Below are 26546 nucleotides of genomic sequence, written 5' to 3'. Positions count from 1 at the left end.
GGTTGTACTTTGTTTCTATAAATATACAACAGAAAAAAACCCAAGGTAGTTATGCTGTTTAGTTAAATCACAATGAGATCTCTTTTGAGTAACATGTGTCATCATCAGCACTTTTGACTTCATAATCCAAATGCATGTATTATTTTATCATTCTACCAAGAAGGAGATTTTTATAAAATTGTTTTCTCACCACCTTGCTAATTTAACAACTACATAACACTTTACTTTTATTGAACTGCATACACTTAATACTTTTTCACTTTCTTTTATTGAAAATCTTACATATGTGACTAAAAGTCATGGATAATACCTTTCAGTTCCATTACAAAATCGGTCATCTATCTATCTATATATATATCTATATATAGATTTAATACAACTAGAAGCAAATCTACTCAATCATGAAACAATGATTGTCTACAAAAAAATGTTATCTAAATTAAATAATTGTTGCAGAAAACCAATATTATATTTTCATTGAGGCTGAAGGTCACTTTCAAACAGTTAATTGATAATGCTGGGTTGCAAGAATTACAAAGCCTTAAGGATATTTTTTCTCACCCCTATGTGCAATCCATACATTAGGATTTCACTTTAAAGTTTCTCTTTTCAGAAAGAAGCATTTTCCGAGTGAACATCATCCTCTGTGGAGTGATTACTATAAACATACTTAAGCCCAGCCCCTTCAACAATTATGCATGCCTCTGAATTCCTAGGAAGTCAAGTCACTGGAGTTTAATATATGGATAATGTTTGCAAGATTAGGGCCTTATTTAGGAACTCATCTACATATTCTTCAAACAGAAAAAAAAAAAACATTGGAAAGAATATTAAAAATATTATTACTTGAGTATATACTTAACTACCTAATAATAAATCATGAAAGATGAAGTATAAATATTGTCAGAATTATAAAAAAGTCTTATTCTAAGAACCCCTACTTCAAAATTGTACAGTATTTTAACCTACTGCAATTGTCCTTCTATTTTGGCACTCCTGAATCAGTGTAGAAATTATGTGTGGTGAAGTTAATTCCTCTAGGGAAAATACTTATGTGAGCCAGGATCTAAAGATGGCTTCTGGAGTTTATAGCATTACATTGCTTAACATATGAAAGAAATTTGAAACAGTCTTTCATTGTGATCCTTTAACAGCAAAAGAAAAGGGGAGAAAAAAAGCACAGGCTTTAAAGTTTTCCAAGCGCATAGGACATGTGACCTTGAAAACAAAATCTCACACTAAAGACACTCCCCACTACCTCTGAGTCTTCTTTCTAAAATGAAATGTACAAATATTTTATTCAAATGTCTCAGACATGGTAATAGCTCAGAAGAATGATGGTGTGTCCTTGTAGCCATGCTCCTTTCTGAGAGATGAATGGCGGGCTCGATTGCTTTACTGTAATTTCTCCATTTCCATGCTCCATTTCCTTCATGTATCTGAGACTGGAGAGAAATCAGCATGTTCTGACGAGTCTAATACCATGAGGCAGTAAAATGGACCTGAATTTAGTGGAGACTCGAGCTCCAAAATAAATATAACAAACACTATATGCCAAATTAAAACAAAAAAAGATAAATTCTCCTGTACAAATCAGAAGAGATAATACAAAATAATAAATAGACAGCAACTTTTTGCATACCTACACAGGCATCACAAGATTATTTTCAACTTTAAGAATCCCTTTCCACATTTCTTATTTTATGTGTTTGTAAATTATTTCAGAATGCTGATGAGAAATACTAAAGGTTTTCTTAGCATGATGTGCAGTTATTTTTGTTTGTTTTGATAAAGTAGGAATTTGCAGACACTTCTGATTAAATAGCTTTTTTAACCATCACAACCACCAAAAAAATGTTCTGCTGGGTTTGGTGGGGGTGGCTTTTTGCCTTTTTTTAGCCAGCAAGCTGCATACAACACTATAAATTAAATTTGCCGAAAGATTTTGTATCAGAAAAGTGTAATATATTGTAAAAACTGTTTTGAATAGAATATTGAGTTTTGTTTGTTACTTCAACTTAACCCTTATTAGAGATTTTACAATCTAGATATGGCAGTATTGTGAAGGCATCTACAGGGTATCATTGGCTCATTGAAGTCACAGTGCACTACATACTTAGAAATTAGTTGCCTCTGCAGGTATATGGGGGTTGCTATCCATTTGGATATGACTGAGCATCTCATTTTATCAAAAATGCCATCAAATGCTCAGGATCTGTGTGGTCAGTGCAGTCCCTAGGACAAGTCTAATGAAAATATGCTTCACCAAAGGCAAAAAAACCTAAAAGGTTAAAAATGGAGAAATATTTACAACTTGCCTTAGTCCAGATGTTGAGTTTTTTTTTTCTTCAGTGCATTTACATGGAAAGGTTCCAAGGCTATGAGTACAAGCTGTCGGGTCCAGTTCCATACATATCCGCAAGTCGTTTAAAACGAGGCCCCCAGTCACTGAGATAATCATAATTCTGATCAGAGTTTGAACTGATGGAATCTAAAGAGCTGAGTGACTCAGCCACTGAACCATTTCCCTCAAATGCATATGTCTGCAAGGAATCATATGGTGGAGCACAGGGATCCACGTCGGCCTCTTTTAGTCGCTCCCAGATAAATTCCCTAAAAATGACATTATCTGGGATACTTTTAAAAGTTGGTCTGCTCAAGAACTGAATCTCGGGAGTCACATCTCTTCTGGTCTTGGTGTCTCGGATGATGTTGAGGTTTCTCAAGGCAGCCATGTCGAAAGCCTCCGTGTCTTCTTCTCCACCGCCTTCATCATCATATCTGACTATGTTTTCCCTGATATCTCTCTCCTCATCAAAAATGAGAGGCTCTTTTTTCCGCCGTCTCATGGTGACAATCAGCAAGACCAGCACTGGAAACACAAAAGACCCATGTTTTAGTAAAGCTGGCGTTTGAATTTATCCCGCATTCAGATCTTTCCAGTAGTTGAACAATTCCTCTGTTTATAGCCAACAGATTCTTTCCTTGTCCAGGGAACACAGTGTCCACATCATGCAGTTAGATTCTGAATCACTAGTTGGTTCTAAAATGGCTTTTATACAAAGACCTTTCAGATATTACAGAATCTATTTCAATTGTCATTTTGACTTAATGTCTTCATCTTTAAAGCTCTATCCCACACTATCTGCTAAACATAAATTTAAGAGCCAGTTTCAGGCTGAATAGTATAATCTTACTGCCACAAAATGAAAAAAAAAGCCTTATACTGAACTCCTAATTGCCCAAGCAGTAAAAGCACATTCATAAAGAAACTGCATGGAGTTTAACAGCTGTAGTTAGAGAAGTGACTGAATTAAAATATGCCACCATAGGTTCACTAATGAAATACCTGTTCCTTGTTTGGGAAACTCTGAGTTGTTAAGTAATATCTCCTATATGCTTATTTGAGTTCATGGATTAAAAGCATCTTTATATTAGACTGTACTTTGCTTTAATGTGCAAAGTACTATATTGATGCTTGTGAATTATGTTTGATGAGAATTGCTAAGGCTGTTTGCAATTATTGGAACAATCCCAAAATGTAATGATTTAAAAAATCCTGATATTTTGGCTTTTTTTTTCCAGTTTAAAAGCCAAGATTAATTTGTAAGACTTAGCCCAAAAGATTTATTCAAGGCATATACTATATTTGCAGTCATTTACTGTTTTTAGTAAACAAATAGATACTATTCAAAACATAATTCAAAGGGCCTACAGTGCATACAGGTTAGACCTCCCTGGTCTGGCACCCTCAGGACCTGACTGGTTTCAGATGAAGGATTTTGGTGGATCAGAGGAGATCATTTCTGGGCCCCCTTCCACTGGTCCTCCCCCAGGCCTGGACTGCAGACTCACAGTCAGCTTCCCACATATTGCTGGTCCCACTGCCCTGCTAATTGTGCTGGACAGTCGCTGCTGTTCTGGCTCCCAGTCCTACTAGGCAGCAGCACACCGGGGCTCTCCAGGCTGGACCATGGATGTTGCCAGACCAGAACGTACCCCCAATTATTATTTTATTTCAACATTGAGGCATCTGAATAACTTTAATGGAATTAGTGAGAGCTACAGTGTGCCCAAAGAAGGGAATGTACACTTAAGTTTGTACAAATCACAATATATTCAGTGGCAGAATTGTTCTTCCATCTCATAGCACTGTGCCTTGGTGCTATTTTTAAACTCTCCTACAAATATTTGTTTGTAAAAAAACACGATACAAAGTGTTTTCACCTCACAAACACTCATGTACTTCTTGAAAAGTTCTTGAAAGCTGATTTAGATTGGTTTTGGTTTAAAAGAACTCAGTTCTCCTTTGGGCTGATTCTTTGCATATCATGCTTCTTCATATTTTGTTTCAAAATACAAAACACTGAACATAAGGTTTTATAATATAAACACAAGCATCATCAGACCTATGGTGATAGGAAGGAATGCCACAATAATTAGAGTAGTTGAACTAAGAAACTACATAATGAAATATAACTTGGACATAAATAATCCAAAGACATATTCTGGGTTCTAAATACAGGCAGTCCCCGAATTACGCAGATTCGACTTATGTCGGATCTGCAGTTATGAACGGGGTTTGCTCTGCGTCTCCCTGGTCTGCTGGAGACCAGCAGACCAGGGAGACGGGGAGCAAAGACTCTGAGGACACCGGCAGCGGGACAGCCGCGGCGTGCCTGGGCTGTCCCACTGCCCGCGTGCTCCGCGGCTTTGCTCCCCGTTTCCCTGGTCTGCTGGTCTCCAGCAGACCTGGGAGACATGGAGCAAAGCCGCGGAGGACCCGGGCGAACGGTGCATCTCGGTCCCGCTGCCCGCATCTCCCTGGTCTGCTGGGTGGGGGGCGCAGCTAGTGCGCCCCACCCCCCAGCAGACCAGGCTTTTCTCCGGACGCCTGTGGTAGAGCAGTTGGGGCGCTGCCGGTTGGTCCAGTAGCGCTGAGGAGCGGCGCTACTGGAGCAACCCAGCAGCACCCCAGCTGCTCTGCCCCAGGCGTCCCCAAGTCAGCCGCTGCTGAAACTGACCAGCGCTGACTACAAGAAGCCCGAGGCAGAGTTGCTCTGCCCGGGTGTTCCTGGAATCAGCCGCTGATCAGTTTCAGCAGCAGCTGACTTGGGGACGCCTGGGGTTCTTAAGTTGAATCTGTATGTAAGTCGGAACTGGCGCCCAGATTCAGCCTGTTGAAACTGATCAGCGACTGATTCCAGGAAGCCTGGGGCAGAGCAACTCTGCCTCGGGCTTCCTGTAGTCAGCCGCTGGTCAGTTTCAGCAGTGGCTGAATCTGGACGCCAGTTCCAACTTACATACAGATTCAACTTAAGAACAAACCTACAGTCCCTATCTTGTACGTAACCCGGGGACTGCCTGTACATAAATAACAACCTTGCAGTCCCTGCCCACCTATGTGAACTGTCCCCAAGTATTCTCATGTGTGATATCAATGCAGTACATAATGCAGAACTATCATCCTTATAAGAATATCTTTTCAGGGAGGTATTTTCTACAAAGATGTCAATGTACACACAGGACATAATTAACATGTGGGTCAGGAGATAAAAATACCTAAGGAAGTCGAAGCCATTCAGACTCATTTTCTATTTAGAATGACCACAACATCTTTCTTATATATTTTTTTACAGTCCAGTGTCAAATTGGCCTACAGCACAATCAAACTTCCAAGTGGAGTCATAGCAGTTCCTTCCTGGACATTACATGTGTCTTCTAACAGTAAGACTAAAACAAGTTGTTTTCCTGAAGTTTTCTCTTTTTGATAAATATAGTAAGGAATAAATTGTTTTTCATGCAGTAGCTGCAAGGCACAAATCTAATGATCCGTCTATTAGCAGATGCCTTGTGATTGTGAATTATTGCTGTATCAGCCTATATTTTTCCATGACGTCTATTGGCCCAAGAAAGACATACATTACTTTGAGGCAGCATTGGTTTGGGACATAATCTTCTGTGCCACATTTATATAAGTAGTGTTAAAAATTAGGATTTCGATCTTTAAAAAGGATTTAGAGTAGTTTGCAATTTTTTTATATAAGCAATATAATATTCCTAGATAAAATAGTTACATTTCACTCTCATCCAGTTTTCTTAGTAAAAATGACATTTTTAAATGAAATACAAATTATGTTGCTATCAGTGATAAATTTGTGATTTAATTTAATATCACTGGAGACACAACTAAGGGTTTTATCCATCTTTTAGTTCTCCTTTATATTTTTACCACGTTAGTGTGACAATTTTTATTGCCATATAACAAGCATCTAATCACTTCCTTTACTCAAGTGTAAATGTGTTTTCACACTCCTGTCATGTCGAGCAGACTTCATTTTGGGATTTAAATACCTGCTAATAAGTGAAAAATATGAAACTTAGTAGATATGCCTGCCTAGAGGAACAATAAAAATCAAGATAAAATAATATTTTATGTGGTATGTCTTGTACATCCCATTCTTGCTTGAAGCCAAGAAAAATATAAAGTCTTTCAAAAGGTTAAACATTTTAGCATTTATATAGCTTTAAGAGATTATCACTTTCTAACTAATCCAGCAGCTATGAACAATAATGTTTAACGTCTAAATGAACAAAGCCCTAGCTGCATTGCAGGAAACTGTGGAGATTGTTACAGGTCAAAACCAAATATCTGTGATACCTAAAGCAAGCACATCTGACTTTAAAGGTAGTCTGCATCCCATTATGTCCTATTTCCTTTCCCATGTTCATCACAGAAACAGTGATCAAGGCAGTACAGGAGTGCCTGACAATATGACTAGAAAAGCTAACTGAATAGACTGAAAAGTAAAAATAAAGGTATAGTGCAAGTATTAGGTACACATATTAACTCTAAACAACCACACAGAGAAGAACATGACAGGCAAAATCACTAGTTGTTGTATTTAATAAACAAAGCAGCTAATCACAATTGTTACAAACAACTAATCCATGAATAACTGGAACAACTAACAGCCAGGACTACACTCACATTATGTACCCATTTACCTACATTTGGTTAAAAAAAACCAGTTGAGTTAAATCATTATAATGGCCTTATATGGATGCAGTTACACAGGTCTAAATGTACTTATATCAGCACAGTTTGTTTGGATAAATTTGTCAAAATCAATTATGCTGATATTAACACCTTTCTATCACTGCACTGTAAGAGTTGTACTTATTAACCTTAATTTGTTTCTGAATAAATAGACTTCAAGTCAGTGCAAAAACTAGGAGTAGACCAGTCCCAAGAGTAATTCAGTTTAAGTCACTGCCTCTCAAAGCCATTTACCAATGTGTGTAAATTTGAAGTTCTCAATTTCTTTAGAAGGCTATCACCCGGCACGTATCCCTGTCTCTGTTTTTGTTCTAGACTTGCACTTTATACTCAAAGCAATTGCAGTATCACTGTAAATATGTAATACAGCCAACACAGAAAAAAAAAGACCACAAACGGCTGTACAGAATGGTATGTAGCTAATACTCTCAGATAGTCACTGCCATATAATAGTCCCTTAAGCATGTGATCTAATATAGAAATAAACCATATCAGTCTTTGAATTAGTAAATTATTGGTTCATGCCTTGGATATGGTATGCATCCTGAAGCTAAAGGCTGGGTACCTTCAGCCTTCTAAGAAGTACCTCAGTAGCCCTTCTAATTCAAACAACTCTCATGACTAGTGCAATCAGATAGATCTTGTGCTTAAAGCAGATTGGGATTAGGAGATCTGTTCCCAGATCTGCACAGATTTTCTGGGTGATCTTGAATAAATCAATGTGGCTTAAAATTTCAAATGTGAGTGGTAACGTATGTCCAATTTGAGATGGTTTAGTAGAGGATGACTTTCAGAGGGCAGGTTCTTGGCACCATCTGAAAATCAGCTATCATTCAAGGTGTTAGAGGTTGGGTAAATCAATACTGACTCATCCCAAAACACCAGTTACTTAAAAATATATAGACCATAATCTCTCTACGAGTCAGTTTCACATTCTGCGTCCATTTTATATCTTTAGAATATAAGATTTTTTTGGACATCTAATCAATGTATTATTATATAATACAGCATATAGACACGTGTACAAGAGGGGTGGGTAATAAGCACCTTCAGCTTTGCACATAAATATTTGAATGTGACTCTGTAGGCCGGCAGATGCTTTATTTACTTGTGCATCTACAAGTATAGATGCTGTCAGTTTCCGCTGGCCACAGAATACCATTCCTGACTAATAGAGGCCATGGGAAGTGGCACCGCTTCCCTTATCTCCCAGTGGCTGGGAAGAGAAAGCTGCAGCTAACAGGATCTGCAAATAGCTGTACCTGGGTGTAAAATGAGTGATACATGGGTGTAGAACAAGTGATACATGGGTGTACAATGAGAAGCAAAGACTTTTTTTTATAGGCTAGGAAACTGGGTGCTGATGAAGGAAGCTAAAAGAAGGGAAAGCATGTTACTAATCAGACTGACTTTGCCTCATTACTGTTTCAATATAATGGAAACTCCTGAGCTCTGGAAATAAGTTATGTGTATAAACATGCACATACTTCTTTTTCTGAGCTTTAACATATGCATATTACACTTTACGTTAATTGCTTATTATAAAACAACTATTATTGTATCTGTGAAATGGTAATTGAAAAATAAGTTATATTGAATGAAATTACCATTTAATTTTCCAAGGAGTTAAAGAGTTCCTCTCTTATTTCTTAAAAGAATTATGTACAGTATATAGTAAATGACACATGAGCATGGTACTTTTCATATGCTCTTTGTAGCATATATTGCAACCATATTTTTTAGTTGAAAACAACAGCCCTGATGCAGAGTTGATAATTGTGCAACTTTTCTAATTGACTAAGTATTGGAACTTTCTTGTGGGACAGAGTTTGGAATTCAATCTTCATTAGTCAAATTAGGGAGAAAACAGTTCATCCCTCTGGCCCTTCTATTCAGAGGCTATAATTCTGGCATTCATACAAGGTTGCATCTTCAAACCCAGCTGTGCCACAACCACCTTCAGCTTTGCACATAAATATTCAAATGTGACTCTGTAGGCGGAAAGTGGTAACAGGCTCAGCAGTGCAACTGCTGGTGTTGGCTGTCCATCCATACAATCAAGTAAAAGTAAGTTTTATGGGCATCTTCAAAACGTTAGTCTTGAAAGCCCACAGAATGCAATGAATGTCAACTCTTTTGATACCTAACATCAAAAGCCATATTCCTCATATGCTGTTGCAGAACAAATTATTTATGTAATATATTTGGAGATCCTCTCTTCTTAGCTAATTAACTGAACAACTACCTGCTTGTGCATAGTCTCAAAATGACAAGAGGGTACACTGTGGTGCCATGAGATATCTGCTGCCTTGCAATCCCATTCTACTGAGTAGAATAAGCAAGTTACTGCCCGGTAACTGCTTGGGTCTCTATTGAGTGATTTCCCGGAAAAACACAATCTCCTGTTTAAAAACACAAACTCACATAACAATCCTGTAAACAAAGGTATATCTTCAGAGACATTTGAAAATAACTGACTCATTTATTTATATGCTAGAAATAAGTCAGTGTTGGGTGAAGTGGTTTCCTGTGACTATAGAATGTATACTACTGTAAAGTATTTTGGGCCAGATCTTAAGTTGTACAAACTTGCCTCACTCTGTCAACTACAACCAAGCAATGCCAATCCATTGCAGATAAAGATCTGGCCGTTAATCACTGATCCCAGTGTACAAATGAGGGAGGCGAGCGTTCAGGAACTTTCTTTAGTCCTGCTGATGATCAGGGTAATCATATTGTTTTTCATACAGTTCCATTCCATTTTTAACTTTACATACTGTTATTAATTGTTGAAGGAGCAATTTAAGTACAGTAAAATAAGTAAAGAGCAAATTTGAAAAAACTCTTTGCTTTTTCTGTCACAATTTTAAAACACCAGAAACAGGAAACACTCCAACCTTCATATTGGCCTACACCTTCCAGCTCTAAAACCCCTTCAGTGCATCACTGACAATCTGCAACCTATCCTGAAAAACAATCCCTCACGCTCACAGACCTTGGGATGCAGGTCAGTCCTTCCCTATACACAACCACCCAACTGAAGCAAATACCAGCAGCCACACAACATACCACAGAAACCCTGACTCATTGTTCTAACACTGCAACAGACCATGTTGCAACTCTGTCCACACATCTACACAAGAGACACAATCACAGGACCTAATCACATAAGACACAACATCAGGGACTCATCCAGCTACACATCCATTAATGTGACATATGCCACTAAGTGCCAGCAATGCGCCTCTGCCATGTACATTGGTCAAACCAGACAGCCTCTGCGTCAAAGGATAAATGGACACAAATCCTGCACTGGGATGAAAGTTGAGAAAAATTTCTTAGTTCCCTTTCTGACTCCACAGTTTTGGCCTTTTAACCCTGTCACTTCTTAGTCAATTTCAGTCTCCACAGGAAAGTGAGAAATTCTGAGCCAACTAAGCTTTTAGTGTGATTTCACAATTTCCAAATCAGTTTTCTTCCTTTCCTTATCTAGTCTCAGTTTTCCCATGGTTTGTAAAATCCAACTGTGCTAACAGCTGCATGTATAACAAAGGCATGTCATTCAAATGCTACTCTATTAAATATGCTCATTCTCATAAAAAATAATCTCTGGCATTTGCTGTATAGCTTTTTCTCTTTGCAAATCAATAAATATTATAAATGAATCATATCTTTTTAAAAAAAACAATCAGTTGCTTATAGATTAGCATATTATGTTCTAAAAGAGAATTATTTCCACAAATTCATTTTTTTCACCTGCTCTATCTATCCTTATTGTTTCAGATGCAACTGATATTATTCCTTCTACCATTACTTTTTGGCAACTTAGCTTTGACATAATGTACTTAGTTTGAATAGGCATGCTAAACAGCCTTGTGTGGCTCATATTATAAAATGTCTCTTGCTGGAATATTAGCTTTTCTAGCCTAAAGAAAACTGAGGATAAACAATAAATATGCTGAGAAGTGTATGTGTGTGGGTGTGTGACTGTTGGTTGTTACTATCATTCTTTGGATGGAAAATGAACAATACTCCAAGGACATACCTAATAATGTCAGGACACATGCGAGTATTGCTATAAGTGCGCCAGTACTAAGTCCTGCAGGCAAAATGTATGCCTCTGCATTGCATGTTTGGGCTATGCCATCAGCATCACAGTCACACACTCTGATAGTGAGGGTATTGGTGCTACTAAGGGAAGGTGAGCCACTGTCCACAATGAATATAGGCAAGTAGAAAACAGACTGTTCCTGTCTCCGGAATCCATTTCTCCTGGTTAGCACCGACGCAGTGTTGTCTAAAAGAAAAAAAAAGGCAAGTGTAAGAAAGACACACAGAATTTATAGAGGATCAGTCCACACGTAAAATTGCATTTTTCCTTCTGATGGACTTTAAGTTTTCTATTATTGTATTTACTTGAGTGTCCTTGCCATTGCACTATAAGAGGCTGCAATAGTATGATGTGCTATACATTATAGTTCTAGCTCATAAAAACCTATTCAGGTCTCCTTTTCTCAGTAAGACTGATTCTGGAAGGGTGGAGGCCTGCCTATAAACTTTAATCCAACTTGCAGGGTCACATTCTTGAAACACAATCCCAAAAGGGGGAGCACTATAAATGACAAAAAAAAGTTTGTGCTTCATTTGTTACTTTATGTAGCTATAGAATATATTAACACATATTTCAGTTCTCATTTTACAGGCTCTGTAACTGTGCATTGATTATATGAATAGATGTTCCCGGACCAGAGAGCCCCAGCCACAGAGTTTGCTAGTGGCAGGAAGCTCAGCCAGCAGGCTGCTTGGATAGCCAGTGGTTTGGGGACAGGGAGTGCAGCCAGCATCTGGCAGACAGAACAGGGCTTGGTGGGAAGCCCCACCAACTTAGATCGAGCTTCACAAGCTGGGGACCCAGAACCGTTGCTGGCCAGGGAGGGAGAGCCCCTGCTGGCCGAGGGCAGGGAGTCCCTGCAGCTAGGAGCACAGAGCCAGTGCCAGCCAGGGGAAGGGAGCCCTACAGGCCTGGGGGCAAAGACCCCCTGTGGCTGTGAGTGTGGAGTTTCTGTAGCCCGGGGGCAGAGAAGCCCCTGTGACTGGAGACACAGAGCTACAGCTGTGCCCATGGCGCCACCGTCAGTCAGGGGGAAGGAAGCCCCACCAGCCAGAGCTGGGCAGTAGCTGGGAGTAGAGCCTTGCCATCAGCTGGGGGCAGCACACGGGCCAGGCCGGTGGCCAGGAGGGGAGTCCCAGGAGAGCCCAAAGCTTGACCTCTCCTACTCTGGCACACTCCCTCCTTTGGGACCACTCAGGTCTTGAGGGTGCTGCACCAGAGAGGTCCAACCTGTAGCATTTTATTTTGTGACACTGCATATCACTATGGGTGCGCCTGGTGTACACCCAGATCACTAAAAGTACACTTAATTCTAAAACTATATGGAACATAATGCAATCTTTCTTTGATTATTTAGAAGGCACTTTAGGATCTTGCAAAGCCTCAGGGTCACCTTTATGAAAATCAATTATCATCATAGATGTAGAAGGTGTAAGAGATTGGTCTGAATCTGTAATGAGCCTACAACACATCGGCTGTGTCTACACTGGCACCTTTTTCCGGAAATGCTTAAAACGGAACAGTTTTCCGTTATAAGTATTTCTAGAAAAATAGCATCTACATTGGCAGGATGCTTTTCCGGAAAAGCCCTTTTTCCGGAAAAGCGTCCGTGGCCAATGTAGACGCGCTTTTCAGGAAAAAAGCCCTGATCGTCATTTTCGCAATCAGGGCTTTTTTGCGGAAAAGACTACTGTGCTGTCTACACTGGCCCTTTTCTGGAACAGTTTTCCGGAAAAAGGACTTTTGCCCAAGCGGGAGCAGCATAGGTTTTCCGGAAAAGCAGCTGATTTCTTACAGTAATTCATCAGCGCTTTTTCGGAAATTCAAGGGACCAGTGTAGACAGCTCGCAGCTTATTCCGGAAAAGCGACTGCTTTTCCGGAATAAGTGGCCCAGTGTAGACACAGCCATCCTGAAAATTGCTTTTTTGAATAAATCCCTGATTTCAGCTTGCTTACTTCTGCCCCTTTTGCATAAAAGTAGTGTGCAGAATATGCAATTGCATAACACACTAGGCAGTATTCGAGTCCCAGTTACTAGACTGAAGATGTGTATTGGGAGATTTCAGAAATACCAGCTACTTGAATTTTCTGATTATTTGAGTGCCAGACAAGGGAGCTTTTACTGTATATTTAGTTTGTATTCTTATTTTTATTCAGGACAAAAGGTGGATCAAAGTGTGGATGCCATTTGAAAAATGGTTCATAAAAATAGTGCCTTTTCCTCAACATATGTTTAATCATTCATTTTATTAACAAGAGCAAGATTTTACTTCATTTCACATTGCAGTGCACATAGAGAATTGAAGCAGTCTATTTTATTCTATTTGCTTCAACCACAATCTAAGCAGACTTACAATGTCCAGATGCTATACATACACAGCAACTAATGAGAACACCAATAAGGGGTATATGATCATCTCTTTTCACCAGTGGGGATGCAATGCCAATTGGCATCTTTTATGTAGAATTTTGGGGAAATACACCCGTAGACAGTATGAGTAAATAATGTGGGTAGCCTAAAAAAATGAACACTCAGCTTTCACCTCTAAGGGGCTGATGTAGTTGTTGAAAAGGTGTTTCCCTCCCCTCTTTCCCCAAAGGAATGCTCATTTTGTCATGTTTTTAGGGCTCATTTCTTTAGGCCTCAAGTTATATATTAATAAAGTATGAGGCCCAAGACATTTTTCAACCACTGCCCCTAAGGTTAAATCTAATTTGAATAAAGACCTATAAATACAGAAAAAAGGTGAAAAAAGTCACTTTGGAAAAAAATATTTGAAGTCCTGTGTTTAGCTCAAGGCTCAAAATGATTTAAACAACATGTTTTTTTTCTCTCTTGATAGATAAACTATAGGTAAAAATGACTTTGGGGACTGACTGCTGTTTAATGAATGTCCTCACTGACAGGGAAGTTCACCCAAAGGATAATCACAATGTCTGAAAAGAGGCTGACAGTCAGCCAGTGCTCACTTATGCTTCCCAATCATATTTATATTCTTACCTTTGTTGTCTTGCAGAGTGAAGTTGTGGTTATTTGCTGCTTCTGCTGTCAAACTGAAGTAGAACTGGTGACCACTGGGTGGATCATCTTTATCAATAGCACTGATTTTCTGGATTACCTGGAAAGAGAGTCAGTTGGAAGTTATATTGGGATTTACATTTTATGTAATATAATGAAGCATATACATACATGCCCTATATAGGCCATGCTCATGATGAAAAGAAAAACTACATTTATCATGCACCTTCAGCCACCTGATTTGCATCTTGTGCTATCATGTCAATCTTGTAAACAATGTTAGATGCCACTATTTTCCATCTCCCATCTCCCAACAGAAAACGGTGCAAGATAAATGCTTTCCGTTTCCTTCTCCTACCCCAAACTGCACTCGCCCGAGGCACTATATGGCCAATATTCATTCAGTGACAAGTTAAGATCTAATATATCACCACTCATTCAGACAAGGAATAAGCATTTTATGGTGTTGGAAAGGAGACACTTTATGTGCAAAAGTAATAGTGGATATAATCTGTTCCCTAGGAAGAAGAGGGAAAAGACACCCACAATTATTTGTGGGTTGCAATTAGTGTCACATTGTGTCTGCAAACCACACATGTACAAGTAAACTCCAGTATTTAGAGTTAATTTAGGATGAATAAAACAGAATTGTGTATTATTTTAATCAACATTTGCTGAACATAGCAAACAATGCACAATATAGAAGATAAGGCTGGTGTCATTGTTGTTTATAATTAGTGAGTATCTGGTTGACTCGTTGCTTAGAACCAGGGACAGTGGTAGCAAATGTTCTCATACAATTTGGAGAGTCCTTGTTAATTCTCATTGCTTACAAGACCCCTGCTATTTCAGGTTTAGGGCTCTCCTGAGTAGATACAACTAACCATTCAAGTTTCTGTTGTAGTTTTAGGTTTTTTTGTAATTTTGAAAAAAAAAAAGGACAGAACAGCAAGTGATGCCTTCTGTGAAAAAGGCAGAAGGCTGACACACTCGGAGAAAGCACAGAGGTGGAGGAACATTGCATCCAGAGTTGTGCATGGGTGCTTTGAGTTTCTGCCTCCAACTTCCTATAGTGTAGGGATGGAACAATATAAATGGATCTCTTTGGTCTGATTTTCAGAGGAATCAAGGACAAACAACTTCAGTCGCAGTCAATGGAAGGGATGCTCAGAACCTCTCAAAGGCAGGACTTCAGAGGGCAATACTAAACAGATTCCAATACAAAAGAACCTGCATATGGGGCCAATGTGTTCCAAAGACCCCTTTTTCCTAATTCAGCCAAACATAGGCTATCCCATTTAAGCTTTAGGAGTGTTAGGGTATGTCTACACTACCCTCCTAGTTCGAACTAGAAGGGTAATGTAGGCATACCGCACTTGCAAATGAAGCCCGGGATTTGAATTTCCCGGGCTTCATTTGCATAAACTGGGCGCCGCCATTTTTAAATCCCTGCTCGTTCGAACCTCGTGGAATGAGGAGTAACGGTAGTTCGGACTAGGAAGCCTAGTCCGAACTACCTAGTTCGTACCGCATGTAGCCGTGCGGCATGGGGTTCAAATGAGCAGGGATTTAAAAATGGCGGCGCCCAGTTTATGCAAATGAAGCCCGGGAAATTCAAATCCCGGGCTTCATTTGCAAGTGCGGTATGCCTACATTAACCCGCTAGTTCGAACTAGCAGGGTAGTGTAGACACACCCTTAGAGGGTCTAGGACTCAGACATGCAAAGTTCTGAACATCACTTCCTACAGAGATCACTGGGAGTAACGTTAGATCGAACCAAGGAGTTTGATTCAAACTAACGTAGCCCAGAGCACACTTCCTGATTCGAATCAGATGGTGAGCGGAATAGCGCATGGGCAAGATTATGCTAATGAAGCATGGGATATTTAAATCCCCGCTTCATTTGCAATTTCGGTCACCTACATTTGCATCCCTATTTCAACTAGGGAGCAAGTGTAGACGTACCCGTAGGTGGTATTTTTAGGCTCGCTTATGCTGCGTGACAATTCCAAAGTGTCATTTGTATTGGCATAAGAGATTAGCTGTTATCTTCAAGCAGACGTCATTTTGTTTTAAATATGACTATTTAGCCAATGTGAATAAAGAATCCAGAAGTATCAATCCACACCTGGCCAGCCTGAGCATTTTCACAGACAGTGGTCTCGTAGTCCATGGCGAATTCAGGCGCATTGTCATTGATGTCAAGAATAGTGATGCCCACATAACCTCTCCCAATCTGGGCTGGGTTCTCTGTGCAAAATCAAGAGACACAGACTCCTTACATGTTATTTTTTGGATCAATGTGCTTTTCATTTGCATTTTTTCCTTTTGCACAAACCTATTAAACCTGTCTAAACAAATTAAAATATCCCCTAGAAACATAATGAAAAACTCGAGGGTAGAAATCCTGGCCTTTTTTAGACAATGGGAGTTTTGCCATTTACTTCACTGGGACCATATTTCCCTATGGGGTAAAATTCACATTCCAGTATATACATCTCAGGAGCAAAACGTCCCTGGATTGGTGGAAATGAGGTGATAGGAAAACCCTGCCACCTCTTTGTGGGCTCACAGCCAGCCTGCTAGCACAGCACCATTCGCCTGGGATGGGGCATGATTAGAATGGATATGAGACACATTTATTCAGTTAATTCCCCTCAGTAATGCAGTTGATTAGGCTCTGGGAGCCCATGACAGAATTTATGGTTTCCTTGTAATTGTGGGAAGCATAAGACAAGTATCATCTATCCACCCAAGTGAATATCCCTGCAATTCCCATAGTGTTAAGACAGAATCTAGTTCTAGGAATTTTAGCACTTTTATTGACACACATGGTGTAATGCCTCCCCAATCTGAAGGACATCCCTAAATGAAAGCAATCATGGATTTTAGTAATGCATTGATTCCTTGCCTTCTCCTGCCTTCCCTCAAGCATATTTGCTGTTGAGGGGACATGTGTCTTAATTAATAAAATACCTGTCTGCAGTTGAGATAGGTCTAAATGACTGTACAAGGTATGAGGCAGAGCAGGGGTTAGCTTTCTTTCTTTCTTTCTTTCTTTCTTTCTTTCTTTCTTTCTTTCTTTCTTTCTTTCTTTCTTTCTTTCTTTCTTTCTTTCTTTCTTTCTTTCTTTCTTTCTTTCTTTCTTTCTTTCTTTCTTTCTTTTTCACCTTATTTACAACACAGTCAGCACATTACCTATAGTAAGATCATGTACGTAGATTTGAATTTTTGTAATTTTATTCAATGCCATCGAGCAATTACTATAATTGAACCTGAAGCTTTTGTTCATTCTGTGTATAAAACCTTTAAAATTGTAACTTACGACTCTCCATAGCCAAGACAGTGATGTTATGAACAGCATTAGTTTCTCTATCCAAAGACTTGGCAGTTGTAATGACTCCACTGTTGGCATCAATATTGAAATATCTCTCCAGATCTGTATTTCGGTCTATTGAGTACCTGAGTGAAAAATTAAGAAAACTTTTGATTTTTGTTCAACTTCAGTTTGCTGAAATCTTTCACTGATTTCTCACTAGATAGAAAGAGCATTCATTGTCCCTCTTTCTGGAATTCTTTTTGTCCAATATCTCTGGGGTTTCTTGAAAAAATAAAACTATATAGGTTACAAAGAGAACCGTGCTGGGAGATGCAGATACTGTTCCCATCCACAATGTCTTCTTAAATGATGTAACAGATATTTTCATATCTTACTATCTTCCTTAAGGCAGCCATACATTTATTCATAGACTAGCATACTCCTGAATTCAACCTAATGTGAGTCACAATTGGAAGCTTGCCATATGGCTGGATCAAATTCATGCAGCTCCCAGCAGAGAAGAACAGAACTTCTGTCACTATTGGAAGAACTCCTGTCTTAGCCTGTGCTACAGGGCTGGGGACAAAATTCTAGAGAAGGTCAGGGAATTACATGTTCGACTGCCCGCTCCTGGTGCTTTAGACAAACACATTGAGCTTCTTGGCTTAACATATTGTTTCCTAGGAAGAGTGAGACAGCTTAGCAACCCACAGAAAAAGCACAGAGGAAAAGAAGAGTCTCCCTGGCTCCTCAGTTTACTTTTTCATTGTGAAAATGAGAGGTCTTATGCAGTTTTAGATTTACTAACAATGACTCCTTGACATACTGTTTTTATTTACTACTCTATGGACATGTCTACACAGCTGGGCTCAAAATAAGCGATGCAATTTGAGTTACACTATGGCTACGTCTACACTGGTCCCTTTTCCGAAAGGGGCATGTTAATTTCACAGGTCGTAATAGGGAAATCCGCGGGGGATTTAAATATCCCCCGCGGCATTTAAATAAAAATGTCCACCGCTTTTTTCCGGCTTTTAGAAAAGCCGGAAAAGAGCGTCTACACTGGCCCCAATCCTCCGGAAAAAAAGCCCTTTTCTGGAGGATCTTATTCCTACTTCAATAAGATCCTCCAGAAAAGGGCTGTTTTTCCGGAGGATCGGGGCCAGTGTAGACGCTCTTTTCCGGCTTTTCTAAAAGCCGGAAAAAAGCGGCGGACATTTTTATTTAAATGCCGCGGGGGATATTTAAATCCCCCGCGGATTTCCCTATTACGACCTGTGAAATTAACATGCCCCTTTCGGAAAAGGGGCCAGTGTAGACGAGCCCTAATTGTGTAGCTTAAGTTGAAGTAGCTTATTTAGACTTTTGGCACGGTCTACACAGCAGTTAGTTCGAGATAGAGCACTCTTCCCCTGACTTCCCTTGCTACTCGCATAATGAGGGTTACAGGAGTTGGAGTAAGAAGTCCTTCAGCTCGACATTATTTCGACATTGTAGATGTGGACTATGTTTATTTGGAAATAACACTGCTGTGTAGACATAACCTAAGTGAGTTAACCGTAATCTGGCCAAATATTGCAAATACTGTCATACAATGCAACTACTACACTTTTGGTGCACTCCTGATCAAATCTTTTAAAAATGTAGAAGGGTCAAGTTACAATAGTTATCCATAAGAGGTCACTTCCCAAGCATAATGACCATATATTTTTATGCCTTTGTACTACGTATATTGAACTATGTTCATTTGTACTGTTCTGTACTACATTGCTTTCATCTGCTTCTTAGACTACAAGTTGTCTGGAGCAGAGACTGGTTATGCACTTGATGTTACTTTTCTATGCACTATTGTGTACTAAGGGTAATATATCAACAGAAGCATTAATGAAAACTTTTTGGATTTCATCATTAAGAACTCTTCTTATATCAGCAAACACTCCTTTTTATTGCATTGTATTTCCTGTCTTTTCTATTTGAATTTTTCCTTTTCTCCATGCCAGAATTGCTGCATACTTGGTCAGCAGTGCTCATCAACTGTTTTGTGGCTGGCATGCTATCCCTAGAGACTATGCTCTACCTGTCACCGTTGAAATACAGTGAATCTTGCCCAGCAACTGAGATTCAGTGCCTTGCCAAACCTCAGGTTTTCTAGTCATTAACACCATCACTGTACAGTTTGACGAGCCGTAGATCTAACATTTTCAAAACAATGGATTACATAAACTGCAACATATATGCATAGAGCAAGAAAAAAAGGAATATTTTAAACATTCTTAAAAGAGATTTCCCTTAACACTTACTTACAAGTGCTGAATCTATGCTCAAATTCTATCAATCTATTGCAGTGTGATTTAATCTTTTAATTCCTTAGTATCAATTGTATTTGAACATTAGTTTGGCAGGTCCTTTGTCAAAGCTATTTCAAACCTCAATAATTCTCATTACCTTGTAAGATAACCCCTGCTTTTCTTACCACATTTTCCATTTTTCTTAGATATCAAAAATTGTCCATTTTTCTTAGATGTCAAGACTTAGAAGTGTCTAATCTTATGATCACAATATCCCACCCTAAATTTCAAGACATGTATGTTTCCAGCCAATTCAGTTATTTAATCAATATCAATTTTCCATCTTGGAACATATATTGTTCAAATAGTCATCTAAGCTTCCAATATGGATCAAGAAAAGTAATCTGATAAAGCTGATCCCTTATGTAAATTATATTAGACACTGGAGAGTTCTGTTTTATGTCATTGATTACTTAAGGCATGATTTGGCACTCAGGCTGTGTCCAGACTCAGGGTTTTTTTCGAAAAAACTTCACCTGTGTCTAGACTGCAGCCGCGTTCTTTCGAAATTAAATCGAAAGAACACGGCTTTTCTTTCGACGGCGGTGAACCTCATTTCACGAGGAAGAACGCCTTTTTTTGAAAGTGCTCTTTCGAAAAAAGGCGTTCTTGAATGCCAACAGGGCTTTTTAGAAAGAGAGCATCCAGACTCACTCGCTGCTTTCTTTCGAAAAAGCGGCTTGCTTTTTCGAAAGAGGCTTGCAGTCTAGACATAGCGTCAGGGACTACCATGAAATCTGCACACCCTGGCTATTTCTAGTTGCTTTTTTCCCCTCCAACCACATCTCCTATGTGGAGCTGTGAAAATAACTGACTTTTTGGTTCATCTATAATTCTGATAAACTGAAAAAATGTTTCAGGTTAACTCAGAAACAAACTTTTGTAAACATTTTAGAAAATTGAAAAATCAAAAAAGTTTCATTTCCATTTTGAGTAGTATTTAAACATTTGATTTACTTAATAAAGAAAAAGGAATTTCAAGAGGAAAAGTCATTTTGACTTGATAAAAGTTTTATTTTGTAAAGCTGAAACATAACGGCTCCAGAGTTTTGCCTTTTTTTAGACAATCTGGTGAAACTGAAATGATTTAGTGAACCATTTTGATGTAGTTGAATCTGCATTTTCTGTGGAAAAAAAGATTAATCTGAAAAATTTGGCTTGCTCTACCCCTGAGTCCTGCACAACCTTGGGATGCCCTTCAGCCTGGGGAAATCATTAAGATGTCAATTAAGCTGGTTTTATGGCCCCTTTATGCTGTTGGAGTGGTACAAATTGATTAAAGTGAGATAGAGAATTTGACCCTCACCTTTTTACAGTCAAAAAGAGTACAGTGAGGATGGATTGTGTGTAGATGGAAGCTGGAACTAACACTAACCCTTGCACTTCTGCTAAAAGCAAATTTCACAAACCAGATGCTAACAGCACTGCCAGAAAACACTGCCATGGCAGAGAGAGCTTAGTGAAGATAAATTTTAGGAGTAAATCCATGCCAACTCATCCATCTAGTACTTGTTTATACATGATAGGGAGCAGCTATTTGAATCTGTTGCTAATATGTATTGAGAAAGAGAGAGAGAGAGAGAACACATATATCACCTCTTCAAGTGATATACATGTTTTATTTTTACGTCAGGGTTGCTGCATTGTAAATTACAGAACCACAACACAGTGGCAAAATCACCTTTAATAAGTGTAAATAAAAATTAGACAGCAAAAAAGGTGAAATAATTAATTATCACCAAATAATGTTTTCAGTGTGTTTTCCAAATGAATAATATTAACAATAATAACACTTAATAGCAACTTTCTTTTAAATAAATTGCCCTATTTTCTAAGGATCAGTTAGAATTTCTGTGGATATCACTGTGACATCTAGTATTAATACCTATACAGTACTTAGAAAAAGAATTACAGTGATTTGGCTGGGTTTTAATTTGTGTGATCATTTTCTGTCACTGTCCCTCTTTCTCCATGCAACCCTCCACTCTCCTAATCCCTCCACATATGGTTCTTATCATAGATTCATTATACTTGGATCCCACTTGGGATGTAAAATCCTGTTTAATTGGTTAACTGGTTAAAGGAGGCATGCCTTTTTAGTGTGATAACAGAGCAGCTCCTGTCCACAGCAGACCCCCCTCCCCCACTATACTGCTTCATGTCCCAACAGTTAACTGGAACCGGTAATCCTCACCTGTTAAGGCTGATGCTTAGCAGTTAACTGGTTAACCTTAGACATCCCTCGATCTCACAAATGACATTATAGCATATTATGATTCATAATACCATAATACTTATTGTAACCCCCTGAATCACCCACATGCAACCAGATGTTTCTAGGGTTGCCAGATGGTTTAACAAAAAATACTGAACACCTCACCCCCCCCCCACAAAAAAAAAAACACCAGGAAAAAATGGCCCCATGCTCCTCACTCCCCCTCCCCCGCCAGACACAGCAGGCGAAAACTGGCCCCACCAGGCTTCCCTCCAAGGGAAACAGGAAATACCAGACATTTCACATGTTCAGTATTTTCTGGGTTTTTTATCAGACAGGGGACCTGAATAACAGACAGTCAGGGCAAAAAACTGGAAACATGGCAACCCTATATGTTCCTTGACTCTGTCCATTCCTATGATATATGGACAATTCATACTGTGGTAACGATATGGGAAAATAGTTAATATTGTTTGTGGAAACTCAGTTTTAAATTTCTGAACTAAAATAAATGTTTTGTTTTTATGTTACTCATACATACTACAGTAGGATCCACTAATAAGGCTTCTATCAGTTAAGGGCTATTAGTACATAATTCAAAAGCACATAAGGGGAAATCAATACAAATAAATTCTGAAATGTTTACTCTTTATGTATTTACTATCTTAACTGTATCTTAAAAATATTTTGGCATGGTGATTATACAAAACATGAAATTTATACATATAATATATAAATAATTAATAATTATATTGTTGTAGAAAGAGTGAGCCTGAAATAGCTGAATAAGAAAATTTGAAATAATGCAAACACATATCCTTCAAACAAGTATAAATATATAATTTGATAAACAAATGAACCTCCCCTTTGTACTTCTTATAAACAGACATTCTACAACACATACATTGTCAGTGCATTACTTCTATTTGTACATAGTTTTATCTGTAATAGGTTGGGCATAACTGATTTACCAGGGACATAAGATATGGTTAGAAGATTCTTCGCAACCGTCCCAGAATAATGAGCTTGGATAATCAAGTGATTTTTGTTTTAGAATCCTGAAAATATATACATTTATAATTATGTTTATCTATTTTAAAAAGATTAAAATAAATTATTTGACCAAAATTACTGCAACACTGGAGTCAAAGTAAGTAAACTTTTCAAATAGCATAGACATATCCTGCACAGGAAAAAATAAATAATCTCCTCCTTTAAAATGAATAATCCTGCATTATAGTGGACAAAATGACATCAAATGACAACATATTTACATACCTATGACAATGCATACATATATATATATATATATAAAGGAAGCCTTCTCATTACCTAACAGGGCTGTTCAACACATCAGGGTCATGAGCTGCAATTGTTCCAATAATGGTGCCAACCTTTGCTGCTTCAGACACCACCATGGAATACAAACGGGAAGTAAATACCGGGGGTTCATCCACATCCTCCACAATTATCTTCACTGTTGTCATATCGCTAAAAGGTCCCAGACTTTGAAAGCGAGGGTCAACATGCTTATTTGCTGCTTCTATCCTCAGTGTATAGCTTGTTTTAGCTTCAAAATCCAGCTCCTATAAAGAGAAAGTTATTTGGAAATTTAATTACCAATTAAAGAGATGGTGCAGCAAAGCTCGTTCATTTACAAATGTCACTGTGGATATAAAGAACTTTGACTCGCAGATCATAACAAACTACTAATTTTTAGAGGGGTAACCATGTAAGTCTGTATCTACAAAAATAATGAGGCTTCCTTATCAAATGTAGGATCGGTGTTATTGAGGCCAATTCAGTCAGAGTGGAAGTGACTCACTCATAGCAGTTTATATGAAGTTGTGAATTCCAAGAGAGGGAAAATTGCCTTTGTCATGAGATGGCCAATCTAAATCCTTTTTCTGTCCTAATTTCTTTGTACTAAATTTGCAAATGAATTGCAAATCTGCTGTTTCTCATTGTAATCTGGTTTGGAATGTTTCTTGATAGAAGAATGGCTACTTTTAAAACTGTTACTGAATGTCCAGGGAGGTTAAAATGTTCTCCTATAGCTTTATGTGTGTTACCATTCCTGACGTCTGATTTGTTGCCATTTATCTTTTGTCATAGAGACTGTCAGAGGGTCATTGCTGGCACATGATGGCAAATATCATGATAGTGGATGGGCCTATCTACATTCTTCATTGCAGACATGTTCATTTTTAAACAACAATGAAGGGACCAAAGCCTTGCTAAGTCTGCAGTTTGGTTAATCAGCTACTCCTTCAAATTAAATTCATGAGACTATGAAATATTTACAAAAAATTAGTGTGATTTTACAGACAATGGGGAAAAAAGTTAGCATTAGAAATGTCCTGCCACAAGAATCTGCTTATATCTTCAAAACATCTTTAGACACACCTGGAAGAACAATATTTGCGCATCTCAGAGCCAAAACACTCATCTTCTCACCTTCATACACTGTGGGCCAAGCTCTCCTCTCAGTTACACTGGTATATAGCCAAATAAATCCATCAAAATCAATGGAGTTCACATTACAATTGTAACAGTATATACACTTGAATAAACATGGGAAGGATTTGGCCCATTGTGTTCAAAAGGTGCTGAACTTTTGGAAACTTCATATTGAAATTCACTGCTTTGCTGCAGAGGGATGGATTTACAATTGTGCTTTAAGTTACACACATTTGTAAAGATTTAAAGCATTCAAAAATCATGTCAGAGACAGTCCTTCTGAGCAGTTCAAGTATAAAAATTAAGCAGATACTCTTAATCTGCTGTAATTTTGATACAGGAGTGGACTGTTTTAAATTGTTATTACAGAAACAGGAATATTTATCTTGAATCTCAACCTCCATTTGGTTTTACATCTGAAATCCAAAGGTCTGAGGAACCCACATATGTCAGCCATATCAGTATCCACGGTGATAGCATGGTATTGCAGGAATGGTGGTACGTATGGTAGTAGTGTATCCAAGAAATGGTTCTGGAGCAGTACAATGAAGGAATTGATATGATATGCAGTATACCAGAACAAGAAACCTGCAAAGTGTTAAAGCTATTCTTATTTTCTAGCACAACTCACCATACAAGTGAAAGAAATTAGGCTATAAACAATGCCATAGAAGGTAGGGAGAAAAGAGATTTGTTGAAGATGAAAACGTGTGTTCTGAGCAAAGCCTGGGAACTCTGAAGCAAAGTGCATGCCATTTGTGTAGCTAAGTGCCTGAATTCTGTGGTGCTGTGCTGTGGCAGCTTCTTGTAAAAAAAATGGAAGTTATAAGGAGCTAGCTGTGCAAAAATATAATTCAGTTAGTACAAAAAACCTGTTTGGTTTATCTGTGTGTTAATTTCAATGCAATGTGTGCTGTCCCAACACTGTTCATCTGCTCCGGGTAATTGCACTGACAATATTTCACTGAAAAATAAAAATTATCATGTGAGGGTAGATGAAGCTTGGGGCAGCAGAACAAAGGTATGACATGAGTTGCGTATTTTGACTCAAGCGCTCAAGAATAAAAGAGTTAACATGATTGCTATTCAACTTACTAAGGTTTCAGGATTCAAAAACCATCAAGATGAATGGGGCAGCTCAGTCTGCTCAGAGCTAGTGTTTTAGGTGATCTGAAGTCTTAGGAAACTGTCAATCTACTGGTCTGCACCTGCTACACATTTTCAAGGCTGTGTTCACAGTTAGGAGGCCAGAAACACAATTTCAAAACAGAAAGGAAAGATTTTATTCTGGAGCATATATTTGTAGGCTTTCGGGCTAGAAGGGACTGCTCTGATCATTTATTCTGACCTCCTTATAACACAATCATACAGTCTCCCCAGAATTTATTCCTGCTTAAAGAACTAAAGCATAATTTTTAGAAAAAATATGCAATCCTGATTTAAAATATCCAACTACAGGAATTCCTCACAACCCCTGATTTTTTTTTAGAAGTTCCTTCTTTATAGTCTGATTTTACTTTAACTTCCAGTCACTGTTAATCCTGAGTCTGACAGATTGAGAAACCTTTTGTCACAATTCCAGGGTTAATTCAACTTCTGCTACCTCTGTGATCTGCTCAAGGACTTCCCCATATGGCTCATACCTCCAGCCATCATTTCTCTATGTGTGGGGATCTTCTTCTCTCTTCCTCCAGACTAGGGATTTACCCTTACAGTGCCCTTACAATTCGCTCTGATCATCCCATCAGTCTCAACTTATTCCAGAACCTGCAATTCTATCCTCCCAGTGTCCAGTTAGCTTTCAGAGCACAGTAGGTTTATTTAGGAAAAAATAGTTAGAGAACATATTTCATAAACAAGAAACAGTCTGCACACATTCAGCTTACCAGGTATTACCCATCTAAGTTTGCAGTCCTTCAAAAACTTCCAGCAGGGTTTTATCCTCTGGTTTACAAATTTATGTCATTTTGAGGATTAGATGAGACTCACTCAGACACTTCAGACTGACTCTT

At 38.6% G+C, this 26546-nt stretch overlaps 1 protein-coding gene across 2 annotated transcripts in view; it reads right to left on the bottom strand.

Annotated features, from left to right (window-relative positions):
- Positions 1-249: 249 nt before the first annotated feature.
- Positions 250-26546, bottom strand: part of CDH7 (cadherin 7) — a 116694-nt gene continuing 90397 nt past the window's right edge. For both annotated transcript variants that reach the window (XM_006119917.3, XM_075921028.1), the window contains exons 7-12: positions 23407-23660; positions 17518-17654; positions 16321-16442; positions 14174-14291; positions 11106-11357; positions 250-2872 (exon numbers count right to left, since the gene is read on the bottom strand). In XM_006119917.3, the coding sequence (XP_006119979.2) occupies positions 2379-2872; positions 11106-11357; positions 14174-14291; positions 16321-16442; positions 17518-17654; positions 23407-23660 (1377 nt within the window). In that variant the 3' untranslated portion in view covers positions 250-2378. The remainder of the gene's footprint in view (positions 2873-11105; positions 11358-14173; positions 14292-16320; positions 16443-17517; positions 17655-23406; positions 23661-26546) is intronic.

This window comes from Pelodiscus sinensis, chromosome 2, assembly GCF_049634645.1.
Source record: "Pelodiscus sinensis isolate JC-2024 chromosome 2, ASM4963464v1, whole genome shotgun sequence".
Lineage (NCBI taxonomy): Eukaryota > Metazoa > Chordata > Testudines > Trionychidae > Pelodiscus > Pelodiscus sinensis.
Note: the sequence above shows the minus strand (reverse complement) of the source record. Positions and strands in the feature narration are given on the sequence as shown.